The sequence below is a fragment of the Mytilus trossulus genome, chromosome 9, assembly GCF_036588685.1.
Source record: "Mytilus trossulus isolate FHL-02 chromosome 9, PNRI_Mtr1.1.1.hap1, whole genome shotgun sequence".
Classification (NCBI taxonomy): domain Eukaryota; kingdom Metazoa; phylum Mollusca; class Bivalvia; order Mytilida; family Mytilidae; genus Mytilus; species Mytilus trossulus.
In genome coordinates, this window is record NC_086381.1 from 63,278,625 (window position 1) to 63,300,872 (window position 22,248).

General features: G+C 34.8%; 3 protein-coding genes and 8 non-coding genes across 11 annotated transcripts; 10 read left to right on the forward strand and 1 right to left on the reverse strand.

The window, feature by feature from the left end:
• The first annotated feature begins 17 nt into the window (after window positions 1-17).
• On the forward strand, window positions 18-1,928 carry LOC134683214 (P2X purinoceptor 7-like). Its single transcript, XM_063542373.1, has 2 exons — window positions 18-606; window positions 1,622-1,928. Exons 1-2 carry the CDS (start codon window positions 245-247, stop codon window positions 1,806-1,808), a joined length of 549 nt encoding a protein of 182 aa, XP_063398443.1. The 5' UTR covers window positions 18-244; the 3' UTR covers window positions 1,809-1,928.
• Window positions 1,929-3,661: 1,733 nt separating this feature from the next.
• On the reverse strand, window positions 3,662-9,973 carry LOC134683215 (uncharacterized). Its single transcript, XM_063542374.1, has 3 exons — window positions 9,358-9,973; window positions 7,597-7,752; window positions 3,662-5,591 (listed from the first exon to the last, which is right to left on the reverse strand). The coding sequence occupies exons 1-3, from the start codon at window positions 9,730-9,732 to the stop codon at window positions 3,696-3,698; spliced, it is 2,427 nt and encodes an 808-aa protein (XP_063398444.1). The 5' UTR covers window positions 9,733-9,973; the 3' UTR covers window positions 3,662-3,695.
• Window positions 9,974-10,305: 332 nt separating this feature from the next.
• On the forward strand, window positions 10,306-10,498 carry LOC134685804 (U2 spliceosomal RNA). Its single transcript, XR_010101426.1, has one exon. It is a non-coding gene; the product is annotated as a U2 spliceosomal RNA (small nuclear RNA).
• A 976-nt stretch (window positions 10,499-11,474) lies between these two features.
• On the forward strand, window positions 11,475-11,667 carry LOC134685805 (U2 spliceosomal RNA). Its single transcript, XR_010101427.1, has one exon. It is a non-coding gene; the product is annotated as a U2 spliceosomal RNA (small nuclear RNA).
• Window positions 11,668-12,644: 977 nt separating this feature from the next.
• On the forward strand, window positions 12,645-12,837 carry LOC134685806 (U2 spliceosomal RNA). Its single transcript, XR_010101428.1, has one exon. It is a non-coding gene; the product is annotated as a U2 spliceosomal RNA (small nuclear RNA).
• A 978-nt stretch (window positions 12,838-13,815) lies between these two features.
• On the forward strand, window positions 13,816-14,008 carry LOC134685808 (U2 spliceosomal RNA). The gene has a single exon (XR_010101430.1). It is a non-coding gene; the product is annotated as a U2 spliceosomal RNA (small nuclear RNA).
• A 977-nt stretch (window positions 14,009-14,985) lies between these two features.
• Window positions 14,986-15,178, forward strand: LOC134685809 (U2 spliceosomal RNA). Its single transcript, XR_010101431.1, has one exon. It is a non-coding gene; the product is annotated as a U2 spliceosomal RNA (small nuclear RNA).
• A 977-nt stretch (window positions 15,179-16,155) lies between these two features.
• On the forward strand, window positions 16,156-16,348 carry LOC134685811 (U2 spliceosomal RNA). Its single transcript, XR_010101432.1, has one exon. It is a non-coding gene; the product is annotated as a U2 spliceosomal RNA (small nuclear RNA).
• Window positions 16,349-17,325: 977 nt separating this feature from the next.
• Window positions 17,326-17,518, forward strand: LOC134685812 (U2 spliceosomal RNA). The gene has a single exon (XR_010101433.1). It is a non-coding gene; the product is annotated as a U2 spliceosomal RNA (small nuclear RNA).
• Window positions 17,519-18,495: 977 nt separating this feature from the next.
• On the forward strand, window positions 18,496-18,688 carry LOC134685813 (U2 spliceosomal RNA). Its single transcript, XR_010101434.1, has one exon. It is a non-coding gene; the product is annotated as a U2 spliceosomal RNA (small nuclear RNA).
• A 719-nt stretch (window positions 18,689-19,407) lies between these two features.
• Window positions 19,408-21,317, forward strand: LOC134683216 (P2X purinoceptor 7-like). The gene is made up of 2 exons (XM_063542375.1): window positions 19,408-19,998; window positions 21,011-21,317. Exons 1-2 carry the CDS (start codon window positions 19,637-19,639, stop codon window positions 21,195-21,197), a joined length of 549 nt encoding a protein of 182 aa, XP_063398445.1. The 5' UTR covers window positions 19,408-19,636; the 3' UTR covers window positions 21,198-21,317.
• The last annotated feature ends 931 nt before the right edge of the window (window positions 21,318-22,248 follow it).

Genomic DNA, 22,248 nt, shown 5'->3' on the forward strand with positions numbered 1-22,248 from the left:
AAAAAAAAAAATTTGGATAAATTAATAGAAAATTATTATATAAATATATTTTTAACAACGTTTGTATTAAAAAAGTGTACCGTTATGAAATAAATCAATATTTTACAATTATCAATTTTGAAATTCCCGCCTCCATGTAGGCAGCCATTATTGTTTTAGCCCTGACGTCACTCCTACGGTTCCGGTTTACCTGTTCCAGCATCTGAAACTTTGCAAAACTAATTCTATTTACACACGTACCGCGATGGAAAACGGAAATATCCAAAATCAGATGGGTCTTGTTGCTTACAACTTCGAACCTGAGCTCACTGTTCAAGAACTTGAAGATCGAAATAGAGCTGCATTAGCATCTTCTGAAGCTGTAGTTCAGACATTGGATGAATGGTGCGAGTGTGGGAACTGTCAGGAAATGCCGTCCCTTGAAGAAAATGTTTGTTGTAGGGTATCAGATTTGGTGCTACCGAACTTGGAAGACCACAACTGCATTACCATGCACCATAGTTATGACACCTTAATTTTAAATTCCGATGTATTAGCACTGGCTTACATTCAGATGATGATGTACAAGGGACAGCAAGGCCGAGCGCCGGAAGAATTGAGCAACAGGTGAATTTTTGGACATTTTAAAAGTTTTATTAACCAGAATTAAATAAAAAGGTTTCCTTTCAAACTAACTTATATCTGGTTGTCTGCACAAATAATAGACACAGAGACAATTTATTTAAAAAAATATTGGGGGGGGGGGGGGGGTAGGGTGAGGTGGTCCTTCAAAAATTTTAATATTGTCATTTCCCATTAAGTACACGTCGATTAATAATGAGTTTGAACACTGCCTACTATAAATTGAAATTGTTCTCTCACTATGAGACAAAAAAAAAAGTGAATTACAAAAAAATCTATTTTTTTTTTCATTTTTTTTTCAAAGTTTTCACCAACAAATGCAAACTTTAACAGGAACCATGAGTCAGAGTGGGTCAACTGAACTTGGAACTGTATACACCGAATGTGACTATTATTAATGTCAGCATAACTTTCATTCTATTGAAAAGAAAATATATTTGCTCCGATTTTTCGAGTGTCTTTAAGTGGAATGATACTATATAAAAAAGATGCTGTATGACTGCCATGAGACAACTCTCCACAAGAGACCAAAATGACACAGAAATTAATAAAATGTATTTTTGAATGTCATAACCACAATCCCTTTCTATTCTTCTTTGAATATGACTTCCTGAAATCAACAAATTTGTACTAATATATAAGACATATATCAAGCACCACCTCTTGAGCAGAATCAGCCTGCCTTTCCCCGAGTTAAGTGGTTTCTGGTTGCAGTCTTGTTTTCAATGTTTTATTTTGAGGACTGCTGTTTGCCTAGTCGTCAAATGCTCAATGTTGGGAGACTTTTTCATAATTAATGCCCAATGTCTTTTGGACAGATAGAATGACAGATGGAGTAAAGTGGTTACTATATATATCTTTTCTCATCTTTGGTGACCATGTGAAATAAATTAAACTACATGCATTATTGTCAGTTCTGTTGAAATTTGGATAAATCCATTTTTTCCAAAATCTATCATATATTTGATGCTTTCATTTTCATTTGTATATTTTATTACAGACAATCCCGTCTTGTTGCTTACAGACAATTCATTTGTTGGATGCTTAAAGGAGAAAAACTTGGAAAAGGAAGAAGGGTGGTAATTCCTTCTTGTGTTGTCAAAGACATTAGAGATTCCTTCCCAGAGAACAACAATGATTATACAGGATTTCAAGCTGCTATAGATGTGAGAGAACTGTTTTGTTGAAATGTTTTAAAATCATAATGACAAAGGATTTGCAAAGAAACACAAAAATTATACATGAATGTGATAGTTTTGTATGAAGCTAATAATATATTGTTAATTATATAAACTTGTATAAACTGTTGCCTTTGAATAATTATTAAAAACTACTGCATTTATATATGCACCTGTCCGGAGCCTGTTGTTTAGTGGTAGTCTTTTGTTGGTGTAGTTCATATGTGTTTTTTTACTTTTAGTGGTCTAAAACCAATGTCTCTATTCATACAAGAGTGCACACGCTGAAATGTCTCGCCTTCTTTACTTATCATTGATATTATGTTGAGTCCTAAATATTAAGCTTTATTACTCTGAGCAATGACAATGAGGTCAAGGTCAAATAAAACCTGCATGACTGACATATAGATCATAAAATATTTCCATACACCAAATATAGTTGACCTATTGCATATAGTATTAGAAAAAAAGACCAAAAACTCAAAAACTTAACTTTGACCCCTGAACCATAAAAATGAGGTCAAGGTCAGATGACACCTGTCAGCTAGACATGTACACCTTACAATCATTCCATTCACCAAATATAGTAGACCTATTGCATATAGTACAAATGTAGTATAAGAAAAACCGACCAAAACACAAAAACTTAACTATAACCACTGAACCATGAAAATGAGGTCAAGGTCAGATGACACCTGCCAGTTGGACATGTACACCTCACAGTCCTTCCATACACCGAATATACTAGACCTACTGCTTACAGTATCTGAAATATGGACTTGACCACCAAAACTTAACCTTGTTCACTGATCCATGAAATGAGGTCGAGGTCCAGTGAAAACTGTCTGACAGGCATGAGGACCTTGCAAGGTACGCACATACCAAATATAGTTATCCTATTACTTATAATAAGAGAGAATTTAACATTACAAAAAATCTTAACTTTTTTTTCAAGTAGTCACTGAACCATGAAAATGAGGTCAAGGACATTGGACATGTGACTGACAGAAAGTTCGTAACATGAGGCATCTATATACAAAGTATGAAGTCTTCCGCCTTCTAAAATATAAAGCTTTTAAGAAGTTAGCTAATGCCGCCGCCTGATCACTATGTACACCAAACAATCATCATAATCATTACATAAACAAAATGTAGTTATCCTTTAAGCTGTGTAGAGATTGAAGAAAACAACTGAATATACTAATGATATAATTCACCAAAAAACATACATACAATCAAACTCCCCCCCCCCTTTCACCTAACAACCAAACTATATGCAAGATATGATTTGCAGCAGGCCAAGTTTACGAGCATATTACATCCACGCCAGGGACTTACAACCTTACGACTTTTCAAGGTGCGCCAGAGGGTTGCATCCTGTACTGCAAATCATGTTCTGCTTAAATTATATGCAAGTATTTGATAAAGCCAAAATGAAATAGAAAATATGGAAATTCGTAAGTACAAAATGTATGTATGTCATTTGGGAAGGCATAAATTTATTTTTTTAAAGAAAAACATGTGTATAATGATCATTGTAATCACATTAACATACATCATGTACATGAACAGTATATATCTATTATCAAATTACTTTAACCAAACCCTCTGGTATGAAACTCGAGGTCAAGTTAATCCTTATATTCATAATAAAACTGAAATATTCATTATTCATTGTTGAAAGTGACATTAAACACCAAAAATTAAATCAATCATTCCAAAAAAAAAACCCTCACCAGAACATTATATGATTTCATACCATGCTGCATGTATGAACTGAATGACAAATTTATCATGTTTGTACAAATGTACAGTGCTGGGAAAAAAGATGCTTGCATGATACAAAAAAATACCCCCAGTAAAATGGTTGTTTCATATTTATATCAAGAAAAATATTCAACTGGATTTTTCAAATCGAGAAAAATGTTTCTGAATCAATGCAGATTTTGAGGGAACAGGCAAAGGAGCAATATTTCCTTCCTGTGCCCTTTCCTTTACTGGCAGTGTCATTGTTTCTTTTTGAACCAACACGTTTTCGATCATAGCAAATACCCACTGATAATTTTTGTTATTAAACACTGGCTTTGCCACCCATTGCCCAGTTGCCTTTGGACAAACCAATTTGTATGCTTTTTCACCATCTTTGTTGACCTTTTGACCACGATTTTGGTTAAGATTATGATCAATTACCGCCAAAGCAGTACGTGTCCACATTTGATCATTATCGAATTCCTGGCGTTTTGGTGTATATTTCAGCAACAGACTGTGAAAAACTTCTAAATTTCCTGTATGACAAAATTCATTTAGCTGACGAATGTCCTTTCTCAAACGCTTGTCCAACACTACTTCCTTTAATGCCTTATGGGCTTTTGAATCTTTTACAAGCCATTTTTTAGTGTCAGACACTTCAGGTTCAATTGGTGTGTGAGCACATTGCTTGAAGAATTTACCCTCAAAAGAGTGTATATCAACAGTATGATTTACAATGGAAATCCAGCTTTCTTCCAAAATGTCCTTATCTCCACCACAATTACTGGCACACCACCACAAATGATTACAAATAGATTTCATCCAATGGTTTAAATCTTCGCAACCTTTCCCTTTAGCCTTCAATGTTAGCTTTTTTTTAATCGATTTGCACAAGTGCCAAACATCAAACTGATGTTGCACTTCCGGAAATTCCTTCTTCATGATGCTTCTTATCTGAACATGCCGATCCGTAGCTAACACCTCAATCCTGAACCCCATGTCAAGCAGAAGAGTCATGCATCTTCGAAAACCTTCAACTTCCATTTTTGAAGATGACCCAGTTTCAGTAACCTTGACAACAACAAATGTAATAATGCGTTGGGTTTCAATATCAAGTAGAGAATAAGTGCAATACTTTGCACTAAAACCTGGTGAATCACACCTTCCATCACCTGCTAGCCGTATCTGGCGATTTTGTTCTTTGATTTTCTTTAACTCTACTTCTTGCAGTAAGGACCACGTGTGTTGAACAACAGGCATTAAATATTGTCTTTGAATTTTGTTGTAGGTGGTGTGTGAAATATATTGTAAGTTACAAAATTCTGCAAACTGTGATATGTGGCTGTATGTTTGACCACAGAATAATGTTGCAGCACTAACTAATAAATTTCCAACTGGCATCTTGCCAAGGAATGGTTGTGAACTCCATTTTACAACTATGTGTCCACTGGTACAATTGGCAGTGATGGTTATTACAGTTCCATTGGACAAGTCTTTAACAATGTCATCTGGATCAACCGGACATTCACAAATGTTGCATTTTAATTTGTTGATTAAAGTGTCAATTGCACTTTCAAATACAATAAATTTGTTTTCTTTAATTAACTTCTGCTCTTCGGTGTAGCATGTTGAAATGTCATTTTCAAAATTGTCTGAATCAGACTCTACCTGGTCAACACTTAGACTGTAATCAACATCTTCTGGATCATCCTCTTGTGTCAAACTTACAAATGACTCATCCAAAATATGTACAGGAGTAAAAATTGGTTCTACTGCACATTTTTGAAAATCAGTTTTTAAAGGAGTAGAAGAAATGAAGATTGGTTTGTCTTTTTTAGCAGGTGTTTCACTAGAACTGGCATGTTGAATTTCTGAAGACGTATCTACCTCTGCTTTAGATTTTGAGTAGCTATGATCAAAAACCAATACATTTTCATCTCCTTTAATTTTTCTGCATACTTCACATGGATGTCCACAAGGAAGAATTTCTGGTATGGTCAATAAAGGTAATTTATCATGTTGTTCAGCATGAACAGGAACATTCTACAATAAATAAAATAAAATCATGTTATTTTTTTTAATCAGCATACATTTAATGCCCCTACAGAAAAACTAGAGTTGACACACTTTTTACACGAGTTCAATGTGAGATAAACTCTTTCAGACAGACATGTACGTGGTTGTCGTTTGTTTATGTGTTACATATTTGTTTTTCTTTCCTTTTTTTATATAAATAAGGCCGTTAGTTTTCTTGTTTGAATTGTTTTACATTGTCATTTCAGGGCCTTTTATAGCTGACTATGCGGTATGAGCTGTGCTCATGGTTGAAGGCTTTACGGTGACCTATGGTTGTTAATTTCTGTGTCATTTTGGTCTCTTGTGGAGAGTTGTCTCATTGGCAATCATACCATATCTTCTTTTTTATATGTAGGCCATACAATCATTCCATACACCAAATTTAGTTAACCTATTGCTAAAAGTATCTCAGAAACAGACCTCATAAAGAAATTGAAATTTGACCAATGAACCATGAAAGTTCAACTGACACCTACCAGACAGACATACACACCATACAATATTCCATACACCACAAATAGTACAAATCAGAGAAATTAAGCATTGACCAATTGCAATGAACCATGACAATAAGTTCAAGGCCAGATGACACATGTCAGTTGGACATGTACACCTTACAATCATTCCATACACCAAACATGCCAAATATAAAAGACCTATTGCTTATAGTATCTGAGATAGACTTGACCTAGAAAACTTCACCTTGTTCACTGACCCATGAAATGAGTTTGAGGTCAATATGAAAACTGACAGAAATGAGAACCTTGCAAGGATTCAGATAGAAAAATATGCAATGGGGGACCAAACAACACATGAATTCACTAATGGCTATAGTGCATGAGTAAATTATCAGTGTTTTTCAGTTATGTATTGAATATTTTATCATATTTAAATTTTAATTCTTGGATTTTATGGAATCTGAACTATAATGATTAAATTACAGGTTTTTTATGGCATAATTCTGGTAGGAATCTTGATAATAATGGAAATGGGATTTTCCCAGATTATGACGATGTAAAAAAGTTTTTTAAAATAAAATTTATTTTCAGCATGTAATAGGAAACATACATATTATATTAATATTTGGCCAAATTGCAATATTGACATACATAGAATAAAGGATGGAAACAGAGAATGTGTCAAAGAGACAACAACCCGACCAAAATTTACATAACAACTCAATGCCACCAATGGGTCTTCAACGTGAGAAATCCAACTAATTAGAATTTACCCTTCTTAAATTGTTCCTGCATTAAATTTCACAGAAACTCAGTGAACCGGTCTGTAGTTTATCGATTTTTATCAAGCGTTTAATTTAAATTAGCAACATATTTCATGTACGGTAGTAATAAATTCACGAAAAGCCTATCCATTACTGCATTAGTTGTCGTATATATGACATTTCGTAATAAATTTTCATTTCATTCTTAGAAAACTAAACGAAGTAACCAAATTTAGTTTTTTTTTATATTATTAAACAAAGTCATTACTGACAGTCTTTACACATGAAAAATGTCTATAAATGACAAAATACAGTTGAAAAATAAATTTCTTTTACTAACCGTTTTTTTATGCTGCATTTAAAAACAAAGTCTGTCATTGTAGCATAATCTTCTTTATTTTTATTTTTGACACCCTTTTGAAACTCTACTAATCCTACCACAGGGGCGGATGCAGGAATTTTTGAAAGGGGGGGTGCTAACCCAGGGCAAAGGGGGGGGTGCAAAACATATGTCCCGATACAAATGCATTGATCGACAAAAATAAAGGGGGGGTGCGCACCTCCGGAACCCCCCCTGGATCCGCCACTGTACCACAACCCAGGGTTGATGTCGAATTAACTCGGGTAGGTTCAAAAGGTAAAACTCGAGGGGTTCGATTGTCAGTCGAGTAAACTCAACAGACTATACTAACCCCAGTTGGACGATAAGTAGGCCGCGATGAAAATATTAATAAAATATACACAAATTACCTCAAATGAAATATCATCTGACTGTTGAGGATGAACTGCAGTTGAACTTTTGAACTTCTTTGGTTTTGTTGCTTTACTGTCTGTACTTTCTGACAATGTCCTTTTGTTGGAACTTTTTTCCTTGGTGTTTACAAAGGCAGTTACACTACTTCTGAGCTGAAATAATCAAAAAGCTTTTTTTTTTACAAAAATAAAGAAAAAGTGTTCCTGTACTTAACACTTCATGCAGTGTACACTTACGACTTTATGTACAGTACATGAAACAACTTTTTTTAACATATATATACAAAACATGATAGAAATCAATAAAAGCTAATTAGATGCATCACATGTATTTCACAAATTATTTTTTTTCACCAAGATACATTGTACCTGATTTACAATGTGTTTCAATGCTTCACATAGCATTGAGTAGATATTGTGAGCCCCAAAACATGTTGTGTTTACTGCATTTTACAGTGAAACCTGTCTTAACTACAAAATGTAGCTAGTTTTAACCGAATCATAAATAAACAAAGAATGTAAACATATAGTCAGCATCACATTTTTCTGTGTTTAACCCTCTTTTTGCCAGATTCAAATTTCAAACAACGTTACGTACGCCACAATACATGTAGTTTAGGACGTTCACAGTATTTTGTTTCATTTTCAAAATTCAAAATGCACAATGTGACGTCTTTAAAATTACAATTCAGACAATTTGATTTGTTTTAAAAAAGTACACAAATTAAGAAATTGCTACATTACATATTCAAATTTTACTTTATATCATTTATGAGGAAGTTTATTTCAGAAACAGCTTTGTAATCATAAAAATTAAAACCAGTGATTTTGTCATTGAAAAGGACATATGTGATCGTGTGGCAAGCTATCAGTGATGGACACATATGTCCGTGTGGCAGCAAGAGGGTTAAGAAATCTTTGTAACTGTGTCACCAACGGGGAAAGCAGGTCTATAACCGCTCCACTCTGTCCGTCAAAGACAGTGGCGGATCCAGGGGGGGGGGGGGCTGGTCCGGGGGTGCGCACCCCCCCTTTGCCCTGGGTGCCCTGGGTTAGCACCCCCCTTTCGAAAATTCCTGCATCCGCCCCTGAAAGAGACGCTAAATAATGTGTTGTGTGTGACACAGGATTTTATGAAAATTTTAAGTGTGAACTTCGATGGCGGATCCAGGGGGGGGGGGGGGGTCCGGGGGTTGGAACCCCCCTTTTTTCAGGATGATCAATGAATTTGAATGGGGACATATAGTTGGAACCGCCCCTTTGTCTGGGGTTAGGAACCCTCTTTTTAAAATGGCTGGATCCGCCCCTGCCCTTTCACGAGATCACCCCCACTTTTTGGTGGGATTCGTTTAGTTTTCTATGTTGTGTTTAGTGTACTCTTTGTCTGTTTCCTTTTTAGGCATGGCTTTGTCAGTTTATTTTTACTTATGAGTTTGAATGTCCCTTTGGTATCTTTCGCCCCTCTTTAACTTTCAGGTGACATCATTGGGTCATAAAAAATAATTCATAATTGGTGTATATATATATATGTACAGTTACAAAGTTATGTGATATGCTTACAAATATCCCCTAAAGTACAACATCCCGAGTGTAGAAATTCAGTACTCAGCCTCCCCCTTTTTTGTATCCTCCACATATGTGTTCATGTGTCCTGTGTGCACTATAGTCTTTCCCCTATAATGCTATATTTTATCTGTAGGACCATAAGCATGTGAAGAAACAAGACTGACAGAAAAACAAGTAAATTCTCATAATTACCTGTGCCTTCCGTCTCTTCTCCTGAAATATTTTGGTAGAAGTCCTTTCCTTTTGACGATCAGCTACACCAGGGCCAGGTTTTACTAAGGTTGGAACTGCTCCAGGCTTCAGTGTGAGTCTTCCAGATTTAAACCCCAGGGATTCAGCCATCAGATTCCTTTCAAAACAATCTTGTTCAAAATGTTCCTCACAAACAACTCTGCCTTTACTCCACACAAAAGTTTCGATTTTCAGTTTATCATTGCGCAAATGATCTATCCAAAGTTTGCAGAGTTTACGTTTCTCGCTAGATTTTAACGGATCTGGTATTTCAAAAAAGCTCTTCCCACACTTTCCTCTTTCATTTACACAATTGATAGCTTGACAAGACGGCATAATATCGTATTGTTGAAAGAAAAATTTGATGAATATGGTTGCTTCTGGTTAGACCGGAACAGTAGGGATGACGTGGCAAATTTCAACTTCTGTACTCTCCAATACAGAAGAGCTCCTCAAAATGTCGATCTCCAGTAATTGGCGGGAAATTTAAAATTTTTATATTTAAACTAACGGGTTTGACATTTCTGAGCATAATTTTGAATAACTTTAAACAGTAAACCTTATTATTAACAATAATTCTTTCAACTGAGCTAAAAAAAAAATTTGGGTTTCCTTCTCCTTTAAGATTAAATACGAATACGTATACGTATGACATACGTTTAAAAATGCATTCTCCCTTTTATTGCGACTTGCCGTATTTCACAAGCCGCTTTTTTTATTTTCACACCAGTTTTGTCATGCAGAAATCGTTTCATGCTGTTGGGTAATTAAAGCAAAGCAAGATCTCGTGTTTCGTGTGCTTTTTGTATATACATTTGCAAAATTTGTGTAGCTTGTTTTAAAATTAAAACACCGTGTCTGAGTAAGACATAGGATTTATAGGCTTTGGAAACTCGGAAACATTTGAGTATCGCTTCTCGGCCTTTTGGCTAAGATCAAAGTGTAGTATCTGTTCTTATCAGCTTAATATCTGATACGTACCCCATGTGGGTACTTCGATATTAAACTGATTTTTGCAACTAGGTGAGATGTTAGGTGCTTGCACCGCTCTTGCCACGAGTTGGCCTGGTATTGCAGTACCTCCAGGATCGGCTCACTCCCCATTTCGGGGAGAAAATTAAAATAGAAAAATAGCTCCTTCTATAGTCTGAGAAACAGCCCCAGTAAAATATTCTCTAATACTTTTTCTATATTATTTTATGTTATGTATTGTATAGTTTTACTCATTGTTGTAAATTAATTCTACTTCTCGCGCATGTAAAATAAATCGCATATTATTTTATTTGTTTATGTCTGTTCTCTGAAAAGTATTTTTTTCTTTTCTAATAATGTGATGGGTTTTTTTTTTCTCTTTCTCTCTCTCGCTTGTATTCATAACAGCATATGTCAGTGTAATAATGTATTCTCGTTCCTTTAAAACAAACTCTATATAAATTTTTAGCGTTACGGAAAAACGCGGGGAAAAGAATTACGTCCCCTTCTACTGTTTCAATCATCGTTAATAGCGACGTCGCCTCAGAACGAGGGCAAACGATGGAAACTACAGTCGGCCGGTAAGTTTTTTCCTCCTTTTAAAATTAATTTAAACATAGCTGTACCGGTTAATTCCTTTAAAAAATAGAACAGATGAACTGTTTGTGTGTTTTTTATTTAAACGACAGAGTGAAAAGTCCGTGCTGATTGTGAAAAAGCGTTGAATTTATTTTGTGATCAATGAAATTTTCAAGGCTTTGAAATCTGCGTTCGTCGGACATAGAATGAATTAAAATTGTCATGTTGTTTTGTTCGATTAAGATTAAATACGAATACGTATACGTATGACATACGTTTAAAAATGCATTCTCCCTTTTATTGCGACTTGCCGTATTTCACAAGCCGCTTTTTTTATTTTCACACCAGTTTTGTCATGCAGAAATCGTTTCATGCTGTTGGGTAATTAAAGCAAAGCAAGATCTCGTGTTTCGTGTGCTTTTTGTATATACATTTGCAAAATTTGTGTAGCTTGTTTTAAAATTAAAACACCGTGTCTGAGTAAGACATAGGATTTATAGGCTTTGGAAACTCGGAAACATTTGAGTATCGCTTCTCGGCCTTTTGGCTAAGATCAAAGTGTAGTATCTGTTCTTATCAGCTTAATATCTGATACGTACCCCATGTGGGTACTTCGATATTAAACTGATTTTTGCAACTAGGTGAGATGTTAGGTGCTTGCACCGCTCTTGCCACGAGTTGGCCTGGTATTGCAGTACCTCCAGGATCGGCTCACTCCCCATTTCGGGGAGAAAATTAAAATAGAAAAATAGCTCCTTCTATAGTCTGAGAAACAGCCCCAGTAAAATATTCTCTAATACTTTTTCTATATTATTTTATGTTATGTATTGTATAGTTTTACTCATTGTTGTAAATTAATTCTACTTCTCGCGCATGTAAAATAAATCGCATATTATTTTATTTGTTTATGTCTGTTCTCTGAAAAGTATTTTTTTCTTTTCTAATAATGTGATGGGTTTTTTTTTTTCTCTTTCTCTCTCTCGCTTGTATTCATAACAGCATATGTCAGTGTAATAATGTATTCTCGTTCCTTTAAAACAAACTCTATATAAATTTTTAGCGTTACGGAAAAACGCGGGGAAAAGAATTACGTCCCCTTCTACTGTTTCAATCATCGTTAATAGCGACGTCGCCTCAGAACGAGGGCAAACGATGGAAACTACAGTCGGCCGGTAAGTTTTTTCCTCCTTTTAAAATTAATTTAAACATAGCTGTACCGGTTAATTCCTTTAAAAAATAGAACAGATGAACTGTTTGTGTGTTTTTTATTTAAACGACAGAGTGAAAAGTCCGTGCTGATTGTGAAAAAGCGTTGAATTTATTTTGTGATCAATGAAATTTTCAAGGCTTTGAAATCTGCGTTCGTCGGACATAGAATGAATTAAAATTGTCATGTTGTTTTGTTCGATTAAGATTAAATACGAATACGTATACGTATGACATACGTTTAAAAATGCATTCTCCCTTTTATTGCGACTTGCCGTATTTCACAAGCCGCTTTTTTTATTTTCACACCAGTTTTGTCATGCAGAAATCGTTTCATGCTGTTGGGTAATTAAAGCAAAGCAAGATCTCGTGTTTCGTGTGCTTTTTGTATATACATTTGCAAAATTTGTGTAGCTTGTTTTAAAATTAAAACACCGTGTCTGAGTAAGACATAGGATTTATAGGCTTTGGAAACTCGGAAACATTTGAGTATCGCTTCTCGGCCTTTTGGCTAAGATCAAAGTGTAGTATCTGTTCTTATCAGCTTAATATCTGATACGTACCCCATGTGGGTACTTCGATATTAAACTGATTTTTGCAACTAGGTGAGATGTTAGGTGCTTGCACCGCTCTTGCCACGAGTTGGCCTGGTATTGCAGTACCTCCAGGATCGGCTCACTCCCCATTTCGGGGAGAAAATTAAAATAGAAAAATAGCTCCTTCTATAGTCTGAGAAACAGCCCCAGTAAAATATTCTCTAATACTTTTTCTATATTATTTTATGTTATGTATTGTATAGTTTTACTCATTGTTGTAAATTAATTCTACTTCTCGCGCATGTAAAATAAATCGCATATTATTTTATTTGTTTATGTCTGTTCTCTGAAAAGTATTTTTTTCTTTTCTAATAATGTGATGGGTTTTTTTTTTTTCTCTTTCTCTCTCTCGCTTGTATTCATAACAGCATATGTCAGTGTAATAATGTATTCTCGTTCCTTTAAAACAAACTCTATATAAATTTTTAGCGTTACGGAAAAACGCGGGGAAAAGAATTACGTCCCCTTCTACTGTTTCAATCATCGTTAATAGCGACGTCGCCTCAGAACGAGGGCAAACGATGGAAACTACAGTCGGCCGGTAAGTTTTTTCCTCCTTTTAAAATTAATTTAAACATAGCTGTACCGGTTAATTCCTTTAAAAAATAGAACAGATGAACTGTTTGTGTGTTTTTTATTTAAACGACAGAGTGAAAAGTCCGTGCTGATTGTGAAAAAGCGTTGAATTTATTTTGTGATCAATGAAATTTTCAAGGCTTTGAAATCTGCGTTCGTCGGACATAGAATGAATTAAAATTGTCATGTTGTTTTGTTCGATTAAGATTAAATACGAATACGTATACGTATGACATACGTTTAAAAATGCATTCTCCCTTTTATTGCGACTTGCCGTATTTCACAAGCCGCTTTTTTTATTTTCACACCAGTTTTGTCATGCAGAAATCGTTTCATGCTGTTGGGTAATTAAAGCAAAGCAAGATCTCGTGTTTCGTGTGCTTTTTGTATATACATTTGCAAAATTTGTGTAGCTTGTTTTAAAATTAAAACACCGTGTCTGAGTAAGACATAGGATTTATAGGCTTTGGAAACTCGGAAACATTTGAGTATCGCTTCTCGGCCTTTTGGCTAAGATCAAAGTGTAGTATCTGTTCTTATCAGCTTAATATCTGATACGTACCCCATGTGGGTACTTCGATATTAAACTGATTTTTGCAACTAGGTGAGATGTTAGGTGCTTGCACCGCTCTTGCCACGAGTTGGCCTGGTATTGCAGTACCTCCAGGATCGGCTCACTCCCCATTTCGGGGAGAAAATTAAAATAGAAAAATAGCTCCTTCTATAGTCTGAGAAACAGCCCCAGTAAAATATTCTCTAATACTTTTTCTATATTATTTTATGTTATGTATTGTATAGTTTTACTCATTGTTGTAAATTAATTCTACTTCTCGCGCATGTAAAATAAATCGCATATTATTTTATTTGTTTATGTCTGTTCTCTGAAAAGTATTTTTTTCTTTTCTAATAATGTGATGGGTTTTTTTTTTTCTCTTTCTCTCTCTCGCTTGTATTCATAACAGCATATGTCAGTGTAATAATGTATTCTCGTTCCTTTAAAACAAACTCTATATAAATTTTTAGCGTTACGGAAAAACGCGGGGAAAAGAATTACGTCCCCTTCTACTGTTTCAATCATCGTTAATAGCGACGTCGCCTCAGAACGAGGGCAAACGATGGAAACTACAGTCGGCCGGTAAGTTTTTTCCTCCTTTTAAAATTAATTTAAACATAGCTGTACCGGTTAATTCCTTTAAAAAATAGAACAGATGAACTGTTTGTGTGTTTTTTATTTAAACGACAGAGTGAAAAGTCCGTGCTGATTGTGAAAAAGCGTTGAATTTATTTTGTGATCAATGAAATTTTCAAGGCTTTGAAATCTGCGTTCGTCGGACATAGAATGAATTAAAATTGTCATGTTGTTTTGTTCGATTAAGATTAAATACGAATACGTATACGTATGACATACGTTTAAAAATGCATTCTCCCTTTTATTGCGACTTGCCGTATTTCACAAGCCGCTTTTTTTATTTTCACACCAGTTTTGTCATGCAGAAATCGTTTCATGCTGTTGGGTAATTAAAGCAAAGCAAGATCTCGTGTTTCGTGTGCTTTTTGTATATACATTTGCAAAATTTGTGTAGCTTGTTTTAAAATTAAAACACCGTGTCTGAGTAAGACATAGGATTTATAGGCTTTGGAAACTCGGAAACATTTGAGTATCGCTTCTCGGCCTTTTGGCTAAGATCAAAGTGTAGTATCTGTTCTTATCAGCTTAATATCTGATACGTACCCCATGTGGGTACTTCGATATTAAACTGATTTTTGCAACTAGGTGAGATGTTAGGTGCTTGCACCGCTCTTGCCACGAGTTGGCCTGGTATTGCAGTACCTCCAGGATCGGCTCACTCCCCATTTCGGGGAGAAAATTAAAATAGAAAAATAGCTCCTTCTATAGTCTGAGAAACAGCCCCAGTAAAATATTCTCTAATACTTTTTCTATATTATTTTATGTTATGTATTGTATAGTTTTACTCATTGTTGTAAATTAATTCTACTTCTCGCGCATGTAAAATAAATCGCATATTATTTTATTTGTTTATGTCTGTTCTCTGAAAAGTATTTTTTTCTTTTCTAATAATGTGATGGGTTTTTTTTTTTCTCTTTCTCTCTCTCGCTTGTATTCATAACAGCATATGTCAGTGTAATAATGTATTCTCGTTCCTTTAAAACAAACTCTATATAAATTTTTAGCGTTACGGAAAAACGCGGGGAAAAGAATTACGTCCCCTTCTACTGTTTCAATCATCGTTAATAGCGACGTCGCCTCAGAACGAGGGCAAACGATGGAAACTACAGTCGGCCGGTAAGTTTTTTCCTCCTTTTAAAATTAATTTAAACATAGCTGTACCGGTTAATTCCTTTAAAAAATAGAACAGATGAACTGTTTGTGTGTTTTTTATTTAAACGACAGAGTGAAAAGTCCGTGCTGATTGTGAAAAAGCGTTGAATTTATTTTGTGATCAATGAAATTTTCAAGGCTTTGAAATCTGCGTTCGTCGGACATAGAATGAATTAAAATTGTCATGTTGTTTTGTTCGATTAAGATTAAATACGAATACGTATACGTATGACATACGTTTAAAAATGCATTCTCCCTTTTATTGCGACTTGCCGTATTTCACAAGCCGCTTTTTTTATTTTCACACCAGTTTTGTCATGCAGAAATCGTTTCATGCTGTTGGGTAATTAAAGCAAAGCAAGATCTCGTGTTTCGTGTGCTTTTTGTATATACATTTGCAAAATTTGTGTAGCTTGTTTTAAAATTAAAACACCGTGTCTGAGTAAGACATAGGATTTATAGGCTTTGGAAACTCGGAAACATTTGAGTATCGCTTCTCGGCCTTTTGGCTAAGATCAAAGTGTAGTATCTGTTCTTATCAGCTTAATATCTGATACGTACCCCATGTGGGTACTTCGATATTAAACTGATTTTTGCAACTAGGTGAGATGTTAGGTGCTTGCACCGCTCTTGCCACGAGTTGGCCTGGTATTGCAGTACCTCCAGGATCGGCTCACTCCCCATTTCGGGGAGAAAATTAAAATAGAAAAATAGCTCCTTCTATAGTCTGAGAAACAGCCCCAGTAAAATATTCTCTAATACTTTTTCTATATTATTTTATGTTATGTATTGTATAGTTTTACTCATTGTTGTAAATTAATTCTACTTCTCGCGCATGTAAAATAAATCGCATATTATTTTATTTGTTTATGTCTGTTCTCTGAAAAGTATTTTTTTCTTTTCTAATAATGTGATGGGTTTTTTTTTTTCTCTTTCTCTCTCTCGCTTGTATTCATAACAGCATATGTCAGTGTAATAATGTATTCTCGTTCCTTTAAAACAAACTCTATATAAATTTTTAGCGTTACGGAAAAACGCGGGGAAAAGAATTACGTCCCCTTCTACTGTTTCAATCATCGTTAATAGCGACGTCGCCTCAGAACGAGGGCAAACGATGGAAACTACAGTCGGCCGGTAAGTTTTTTCCTCCTTTTAAAATTAATTTAAACATAGCTGTACCGGTTAATTCCTTTAAAAAATAGAACAGATGAACTGTTTGTGTGTTTTTTATTTAAACGACAGAGTGAAAAGTCCGTGCTGATTGTGAAAAAGCGTTGAATTTATTTTGTGATCAATGAAATTTTCAAGGCTTTGAAATCTGCGTTCGTCGGACATAGAATGAATTAAAATTGTCATGTTGTTTTGTTCGATTAAGATTAAATACGAATACGTATACGTATGACATACGTTTAAAAATGCATTCTCCCTTTTATTGCGACTTGCCGTATTTCACAAGCCGCTTTTTTTATTTTCACACCAGTTTTGTCATGCAGAAATCGTTTCATGCTGTTGGGTAATTAAAGCAAAGCAAGATCTCGTGTTTCGTGTGCTTTTTGTATATACATTTGCAAAATTTGTGTAGCTTGTTTTAAAATTAAAACACCGTGTCTGAGTAAGACATAGGATTTATAGGCTTTGGAAACTCGGAAACATTTGAGTATCGCTTCTCGGCCTTTTGGCTAAGATCAAAGTGTAGTATCTGTTCTTATCAGCTTAATATCTGATACGTACCCCATGTGGGTACTTCGATATTAAACTGATTTTTGCAACTAGGTGAGATGTTAGGTGCTTGCACCGCTCTTGCCACGAGTTGGCCTGGTATTGCAGTACCTCCAGGATCGGCTCACTCCCCATTTCGGGGAGAAAATTAAAATAGAAAAATAGCTCCTTCTATAGTCTGAGAAACAGCCCCAGTAAAATATTCTCTAATACTTTTTCTATATTATTTTATGTTATGTATTGTATAGTTTTACTCATTGTTGTAAATTAATTCTACTTCTCGCGCATGTAAAATAAATCGCATATTATTTTATTTGTTTATGTCTGTTCTCTGAAAAGTATTTTTTTCTTTTCTAATAATGTGATGGGTTTTTTTTTTTCTCTTTCTCTCTCTCGCTTGTATTCATAACAGCATATGTCAGTGTAATAATGTATTCTCGTTCCTTTAAAACAAACTCTATATAAATTTTTAGCGTTACGGAAAAACGCGGGGAAAAGAATTACGTCCCCTTCTACTGTTTCAATCATCGTTAATAGCGACGTCGCCTCAGAACGAGGGCAAACGATGGAAACTACAGTCGGCCGGTAAGTTTTTTCCTCCTTTTAAAATTAATTTAAACATAGCTGTACCGGTTAATTCCTTTAAAAAATAGAACAGATGAACTGTTTGTGTGTTTTTTATTTAAACGACAGAGTGAAAAGTCCGTGCTGATTGTGAAAAAGCGTTGAATTTATTTTGTGATCAATGAAATTTTCAAGGCTTTGAAATCTGCGTTCGTCGGACATAGAATGAATTAAAATTGTCATGTTGTTTTGTTCGATTAAGATTAAATACGAATACGTATACGTATGACATACGTTTAAAAATGCATTCTCCCTTTTATTGCGACTTGCCGTATTTCACAAGCCGCTTTTTTTATTTTCACACCAGTTTTGTCATGCAGAAATCGTTTCATGCTGTTGGGTAATTAAAGCAAAGCAAGATCTCGTGTTTCGTGTGCTTTTTGTATATACATTTGCAAAATTTGTGTAGCTTGTTTTAAAATTAAAACACCGTGTCTGAGTAAGACATAGGATTTATAGGCTTTGGAAACTCGGAAACATTTGAGTATCGCTTCTCGGCCTTTTGGCTAAGATCAAAGTGTAGTATCTGTTCTTATCAGCTTAATATCTGATACGTACCCCATGTGGGTACTTCGATATTAAACTGATTTTTGCAACTAGGTGAGATGTTAGGTGCTTGCACCGCTCTTGCCACGAGTTGGCCTGGTATTGCAGTACCTCCAGGATCGGCTCACTCCCCATTTCGGGGAGAAAATTAAAATAGAAAAATAGCTCCTTCTATAGTCTGAGAAACAGCCCCAGTAAAATATTCTCTAATACTTTTTCTATATTATTTTATGTTATGTATTGTATAGTTTTACTCATTGTTGTAAATTAATTCTACTTCTCGCGCATGTAAAATAAATCGCATATTATTTTATTTGTTTATGTCTGTTCTCTGAAAAGTATTTTTTTCTTTTCTAATAATGTGATGGGTTTTTTTTTCTCTTTCTCTCTCTCGCTTGTATTCATAACAGCATATGTCAGTGTAATAATGTATTCTCGTTCCTTTAAAACAAACTCTATATAAATTTTTAGCGTTACGGAAAAACGCGGGGAAAAGAATTACGTCCCCTTCTACTGTTTCAATCATCGTTAATAGCGACGTCGCCTCAGAACGAGGGCAAACGATGGAAACTACAGTCGGCCGGTAAGTTTTTTCCTCCTTTTAAAATTAATTTAAACATAGCTGTACCGGTTAATTCCTTTAAAAAATAGAACAGATGAACTGTTTGTGTGTTTTTTATTTAAACGACAGAGTGAAAAGTCCGTGCTGATTGTGAAAAAGCGTTGAATTTATTTTGTGATCAATGAAATTTTCAAGGCTTTGAAATCTGCGTTCGTCGGACATAGAATGAATTAAAATTGTCATGTTGTTTTGTTCGATTAAAGGAGAAGGAAACCAAAAAAAAAAATTTGGATAAATTAATAGAAAATTATTATATAAATATATTTTTAACAACGTTTGTATTAAAAAAGTGTACCGTTATGAAATAAATCAATATTTTACAATTATCAATTTTGAAATTCCCGCCTCCATGTAGGCAGCCATTATTGTTTTAGCCCTGACGTCACTCCTACGGTTCCGGTTTACCTGTTCCAGCATCTGAAACTTTGCAAAACTAATTCTATTTACACACGTACCGCGATGGAAAACGGAAATATCCAAAATCAGATGGGTCTTGTTGCTTACAACTTCGAACCTGAGCTCACTGTTCAAGAACTTGAAGATCGAAATAGAGCTGCATTAGCATCTTCTGAAGCTGTAGTTCAGACATTGGATGAATGGTGCGAGTGTGGGAACTGTCAGGAAATGCCGTCCCTTGAAGAAAATGTTTGTTGTAGGGTATCAGATTTGGTGCTACCGAACTTGGAAGACCACAACTGCATTACCATGCACCATAGTTATGACACCTTAATTTTAAATTCCGATGTATTAGCACTGGCTTACATTCAGATGATGATGTACAAGGGACAGCAAGGCCGAGCGCCGGAAGAATTGAGCAACAGGTGAATTTTTGGACATTTTAAAAGTTTTATTAACCAGAATTAAATAAAAAGGTTTCCTTTCAAACTAACTTATATCTGGTTGTCTGCACAAATAATAGACACAGAGACAATTTATTTAAAAAAATATTGGGGGGGGGGGGGTAGGGTGAGGTGGTCCTTCAAAAATTTTAATATTGTCATTTCCCATTAAGTACACGTCGATTAATAATGAGTTTGAACACTGCCTACTATAAATTGAAATTGTTCTCTCACTATGAGACAAAAAAAAAAGTGAATTACAAAAAAATCTATTTTTTTTTTCATTTTTTTTTCAAAGTTTTCACCAACAAATGCAAACTTTAACAGGAACCATGAGTCAGAGTGGGTCAACTGAACTTGGAACTGTATACACCGAATGTGACTATTATTAATGTCAGCATAACTTTCATTCTATTGAAAAGAAAATATATTTGCTCCGATTTTTCGAGTGTCTTTAAGTGGAATGATACTATATAAAAAAGATGCTGTATGACTGCCATGAGACAACTCTCCACAAGAGACCAAAATGACACAGAAATTAATAAAATGTATTTTTGAATGTCATAACCACAATCCCTTTCTATTCTTCTTTGAATATGACTTCCTGAAATCAACAAATTTGTACTAATATATAAGACATATATCAAGCACCACCTCTTGAGCAGAATCAGCCTGCCTTTCCCCGAGTTAAGTGGTTTCTGGTTGCAGTCTTGTTTTCAATGTTTTATTTTGAGGACTGCTGTTTGCCTAGTCGTCAAATGCTCAATGTTGGGAGACTTTTTCATAATTAATGCCCAATGTCTTTTGGACAGATAGAATGACAGATGGAGTAAAGTGGTTACTATATATATCTTTTCTCATCTTTGGTGACCATGTGAAATAAATTAAACTACATGCATTATTGTCAGTTCTGTTGAAATTTGGATAAATCCATTTTTTCCAAAATCTATCATATATTTGATGCTTTCATTTTCATTTGTATATTTTATTACAGACAATCCCGTCTTGTTGCTTACAGACAATTCATTTGTTGGATGCTTAAAGGAGAAAAACTTGGAAAAGGAAGAAGGGTGGTAATTCCTTCTTGTGTTGTCAAAGACATTAGAGATTCCTTCCCAGAGAACAACAATGATTATACAGGATTTCAAGCTGCTATAGATGTGAGAGAACTGTTTTGTTGAAATGTTTTAAAATCATAATGACAAAGGATTTGCAAAGAAACACAAAAATTATACATGAATGTGATAGTTTTGTATGAAGCTAATAATATATTGTTAATTATATAAACTTGTATAAACTGTTGCCTTTGAATAATTATTAAAAACTACTGCATTTATATATGCACCTGTCCGGAGCCTGTTGTTTAGTGGTAGTCTTTTGTTGGTGTAGTTCATATGTGTTTTTTTACTTTTAGTGGTCTAAAACCAATGTCTCTATTCATACAAGAGTGCACACGCTGAAATGTCTCGCCTTCTTTACTTATCATTGATATTATGTTGAGTCCTAAATATTAAGCTTTATTACTCTGAGCAATGACAATGAGGTCAAGGTCAAATAAAACCTGCATGACTGACATATAGATCATAAAATATTTCCATACACCAAATATAGTTGACCTATTGCATATAGTATTAGAAAAAAAGACCAAAAACTCAAAAACTTAACTTTGACCCCTGAACCATAAAAATGAGGTCAAGGTCAGATGACACCTGTCAGCTAGACATGTACACCTTACAATCATTCCATTCACCAAATATAGTAGACCTATTGCATATAGTACAAATGTAGTATAAGAAAAACCGACCAAAACACAAAAACTTAACTATAACCACTGAACCATGAAAATGAGGTCAAGGTCAGATGACACCTGCCAGTTGGACATGTACACCTCACAGTCCTTCCATACACCGAATATACTAGACCTACTGCTTACAGTATCTGAAATATGGACTTGACCACCAAAACTTAACCTTGTTCACTGATCCATGAAATGAGGTCGAGGTCCAGTGAAAACTGTCTGACAGGCATGAGGACCTTGCAAGGTACGCACATACCAAATATAGTTATCCTATTACTTATAATAAGAGAGAATTTAACATTACAAAAAATCTTAACTTTTTTTTCAAGTAGTCACTGAACCATGAAAATGAGGTCAAGGACATTGGACATGTGACTGACAGAAAGTTCGTAACATGAGGCATCTATATACAAAGTATGAAGTCTTCCGCCTTC

Coding starts and splice junctions, on each gene's coding strand:
- LOC134683214 (XM_063542373.1), top strand. CDS start 245: ATGGAAAACGGAAATATCCAAAATCAGATGGGTCTTGTTGCTTACAAC. Junction 607..1,621: donor CCGGAAGAATTGAGCAACAG/GTGAATTTTTGG, acceptor ATTTTATTACAG/ACAATCCCGTCTTGTTGCTT.
- LOC134683215 (XM_063542374.1), bottom strand. CDS start 9,732: ATGCCGTCTTGTCAAGCTATCAATTGTGTAAATGAAAGAGGAAAGTGT. Junction 7,753..9,357: donor AGAAGAGACGGAAGGCACAG/GTAATTATGAGA, acceptor TGATTATTTCAG/CTCAGAAGTAGTGTAACTGC. Junction 5,592..7,596: donor CAGATGATATTTCATTTGAG/GTAATTTGTGTA, acceptor TATTTATTGTAG/AATGTTCCTGTTCATGCTGA.
- LOC134683216 (XM_063542375.1), top strand. CDS start 19,637: ATGGAAAACGGAAATATCCAAAATCAGATGGGTCTTGTTGCTTACAAC. Junction 19,999..21,010: donor CCGGAAGAATTGAGCAACAG/GTGAATTTTTGG, acceptor ATTTTATTACAG/ACAATCCCGTCTTGTTGCTT.